Here is a 4,171-nt window from a genome sequence, read left to right on the forward strand (position 1 = left end):
GTGATCATTGAGTGATCAATGAGTAATCAATGAGTGATGGTTGAGTGATCAATGAGTGACCATTGAGTGATCACTGATTGATCACTGATTGATCAGTGGGTGGTTATTGAGGGATCAGTGAGTGATCAATGAGTAGTCAATGAGTGATCAGTGAGTGGTTATTGAGTGATCAGTGAGTGGTCACTGATCAATCATTGATTGATCACTGAGTGATCTCTGCCTGCCGTTATCCACAGGTCTTTCCCTTTCTCCGCCGGTTTAGGAAGGGAGTGATCGTGGAATCATGGAATGGTTTGAATTGGGAAGGATCTTAAAGCCCGTCCCATTCCACCCCAGCCGCGGGCAGGAACAGCTTCTGCTATCCCAGGCTGCTCCAAGCCATGTCCAACCTGGCCTTGGACAATTCCAGGGATACAGAATTCACAACCTCTCTGGGCAAAGTGATGGAGCAGCTTTGGTGGTCACAAACACGCAAATAACCAGCGTGGAATTAATTTTCCATCCCTTTGGATGCTCCGGAATTCCCTCCGGACTCACCGCGCTGGCTCGCCGGTAGTGCCCCTCGGACTTGTCGAAGTCGATGGGGAAATCATCCAGGGACCAGGTGAAGGTGAGGTCCATGGTGGGGTCGTGGGACGCGTGGCACTGCAGGGTGAGGTTCTCGCCCACGTTGATGTCGGCGCTCGATGGTGCCAGCGTGATCTTGGTGGCATCTGCAGGGAAGGAGCGGGAAGGGCCGTTAGCCACAATATCCCCGTCCCGTTATCCAAACCCTTCCAGCTCCTCATTCTGCTCCAGCAGCTCTTCACAGGAGGAAGAGGAGGGATTAGGAAATGGAAACGCTTTTCTTAAGGGCCGTTTGTTGGTGGCTCAGGCAGAAGTTTTGCTGCTCCACCTGAAATCACTTTGATTCCCTGATTATTCTGTTTTTTGGGAGTATAAGGAGGGGAGAAAGATCACATCACTCATTCTTAGCCGTTTCTTGCTCAATTGACCCCAGATGATCATCCCTACCTCGGACAGAGAGGATTCCAGTGCTGTTGGCTTTGCCCATGAAGTTCTCGGCAAAGCAGGTGTATTTCCCCTCATCGGATTTGCTGATGTTCTGCAGGATCAAGGTCCCGTCCGCCGTAATCGTCACCCTGCAAAGGAAGAGCAGCCACACAAAGGAAAGCTAAAAGATCCGCTCGTGCTGGAGATTTGGGAATCTCCACTGATTTTTAGAGAAACTGGCGACAAAATCAGGCAGAAAAACATCGCGTGGGAGTTTGCTAAAGAGGAAATTAGAGGACTAAAAAAAATCAGGGATGCAGCAGCACATTTGGATCATCGAGTCCAGTCTTCTGATAAAAAATAAAAAGATTTTAGCTGCATTTTCTAGGTGGGAGCTGACTCTGTGCTGCTACCTGCTGCTGTTGACCAGGAGTTCTGTCCCTTTGGTCCAGAGCACGGTGGCTTTTGGTGCTGCTCGTGGTTGGCACGGGATGATGACCTTCCCACTCCGGGCTGCCGGGATCAGGCGCTTCACCGGGTTTAGTCTAAAATCTGGAGCTAAAGCTACAGGGATAAAAAAAGAGGATTAAGGCACGATTAGAAACGCTGCCCTGGGGGGAATTTCAGCAGGAATAGATTTGTTGTTGGATGGCTCGGTAAGAGAAGCGAGGCAGAGTCTGGAGAGCGGAATAAGGGAGGAATTCCTCGGCTGCCGGGTGGATCCTGATGCCTGCCAGGCAGGAATTATGTGGCACACGAGTGGGACGGAGCGATGGGAATGACCCTAACAAGTGCAAGGTCTTTGAGAGACACAACAACAGCTGCTTTGGAACATGTCGAGGATAATTTCTTCAATATCCTGACCAACACAGACATCCAGCTTGCCTGAAACTCCTGCTGGAATTGCAGATGGAATTGGGATTTACCTGTTGGCCTCAGTGTTGAGCAGTTGGTGCTCAAGGCCTTTGATTTATCTTTGGCCTCTCCATGAGGAGATAAACTTTTCGAGTAACATGGAACAAGTTTGGCAGCAGTTCAGCTCCAGTCACTGTCCATCAAAGCAGGCGGAATGGAGGCTGAACTTTTTGTTTTTTGACCTCTTTCCTCCAAAAAGGAGGAATTTGTAGTGGGAGAGAGGTTGTAGTGCTGCTGCTGGATGTCCTGTCCACTTCCCGTGGGCGAACAGATTTCTTTTTGTTCGCTTTCACACAGAATTTACACAGGATTTAAAATTTAAGGGCTCGCACAGCGTCTTGTTGAACCAGAAAACATTTCAGTGGTGAGCGAAGCAGTTTTTTGCCTGCTCTTATCTCACTGCGACATCACAATGTCAGGATCACACCAGGATATTAGGAAGAGATTTTTTTTCAGTGTCCCATTGGAACCCAGAGCTCTGGGAGAGAGGAATTACCTTGCACTGTTAATTCAGCACTTGCATAAACTGTGCCATGCTTGTTCTCAGCCACACACTGATACATGCCAGAGTCCTCCAGGACTAGCTTGGAAAATCTCAGCTCTCCACCGCTCACTTCGATGCGGTTCTGTGCAAACAAGAGGGTGAACCCATTAGATGAGAAAACAAAAAAAAAAAAATATGGAGCTCAGTCCTCGGCTGGGTCAGGGTTGAGTTTCATCACAGACTCCTCGAGGCCAGCCTGATTTTCCGTGCGGGAAAACGCAGGATTTGTTTTTATGTCTGTGAAGCCACTCTGCCACGTTGCCGTGCTGTGTTTGCCGAGACACCTGAGCAGCAAGGTGCAGGTGACACCAGGACAGGCACGAGGCGCTGTTTGTCCTCCCTGCTGGCCGGCTGTGAGTCCCTGCAGCTGCACGAAGCGATGGCTGGGATGGCAGCGCCAGGAGAGGGGATTTGGGGATGGTGCCGTCGCTTCGCAGCCCGATGGGGGCACATGGAGGAGGGAGGCGGGGGTGAGAACCGGGGCGGGGATGCAGGAGCGAGGCAGGAGGAGGGGCTGGGGCTGGAGGAGCAGGATCAGAGCTGGCTGGGGGGTACCTGGGACGTCAGGGGCTGCCCATCCCGCAGCCACCGCACCGTGGGCCGCGGTTTTCCGGAGGCCACGCAGCTCCAGCGCAGGTCGGACCCGATGTCGGCCTCCGTGTCCGAGATCACGTCCAGCCAGTCGGGCTGGGCTGCAGGGGACAAGAGAGAGGGGGCAGAGCCAAGGAGCTCAGCTGAGAGGTGGCAGTGCCAGGCTGGCAGAAGGATGTCCCTGTGCCAGCACTGCCGGCACAGTCGTTGGCACAGCGGGACCTGCCACGGGAACAGCCCCGGCTGTTCGTGCAGGGAGAGGCACGGCCGGGTCCTGCTGGGCTCCGGCTGTGCAAGGTCAGGGCAGAATCCAGGGCTGAGGAATTGGTTTCTCTTCATGAGATTCAGCTGTTCCTGAATCATCGAATCACGGAATGGTTTGGTTTGGAAAGGAACTTAAAGGTCCCCCAGTGCCACCTTCTGCCATGGGCAGGGACACCTTCCATCATCACAGGCTGCTCCAAGTCCCGTCCAGCCTGGCATGGAACACTTCCAGGGATGAGGAAACCACAGCCCCTGTGCCACCATGCCCATCCACCCTGTGCCAGGGCCTCACCACTCTTGCACTAAGGAATTTCTTCTTGGTATCTCCTCTAAACCTTCCCTCTCTCAGCTTCGGGCTATTCCTGAGCTTCAAGAAAAACTGGGATCAAGCCAAGGTAACCACGGGAAGTTTTTTAGCTTGACTAGATCTGGTTAACAGCTCGGAGCATTAACCCCAGTGGAAGCTCCTCAGGCCTGGAGAGGATCTTGAGCACGAGCCAAATTGGATTTTTATCACTCTCCTTCCTTCTCTGGTTCCCTGATGTTTGCTGTGATGATTTTAGAGCCCGTTTGGAGCTCTTTCTCTCCCCTCACCACGGCCCAAATGTGCCCACTGGGGAAAGGTTTCCCTGATCCCTGCAGGTCTTGGTTGGGGCTTGGCAATGATTTAATTAGGGCTGGTAAGAGGCAGGATTAGAGCGCATGGTTTTCATCCAAACCCTCAGAGCACTGCCTGGGGCACCTTGGCGCGCTCTGGGAAGTTAAAATGCGTTCCCCGGGTGAAGGACACATGTTTAATGTGTCCGTTTTGATGAAGGACACGTGTTTAATGTGTTCCTTGAATGGACACGTGTTTGTGTCCCT

The 4,171-nt window shown here is 52.5% G+C and overlaps 1 protein-coding gene across 3 annotated transcripts in view; it reads right to left on the reverse strand.

Moving 5' to 3' along the window:
• Positions 1-4,171, reverse strand: part of CNTN2 (contactin 2) — a 25,929-nt gene that overhangs the window by 6,624 nt on the left and 15,134 nt on the right. For all 3 annotated transcript variants that reach the window (XM_015650675.3, XM_033519883.1, XM_015650676.3), the window contains 5 exons: positions 3,008-3,144; positions 2,405-2,534; positions 1,407-1,557; positions 1,015-1,142; positions 538-713 (listed from right to left, as the gene is read on the reverse strand). In XM_015650675.3, coding sequence (XP_015506161.1) covers positions 538-713; positions 1,015-1,142; positions 1,407-1,557; positions 2,405-2,534; positions 3,008-3,144 — 722 coding nt within the window. The remainder of the gene's footprint in view (positions 1-537; positions 714-1,014; positions 1,143-1,406; positions 1,558-2,404; positions 2,535-3,007; positions 3,145-4,171) is intronic.

The sequence above is a fragment of the Parus major genome, chromosome 26, assembly GCF_001522545.3.
Source record: "Parus major isolate Abel chromosome 26, Parus_major1.1, whole genome shotgun sequence".
Lineage (NCBI taxonomy): Eukaryota > Metazoa > Chordata > Aves > Passeriformes > Paridae > Parus > Parus major.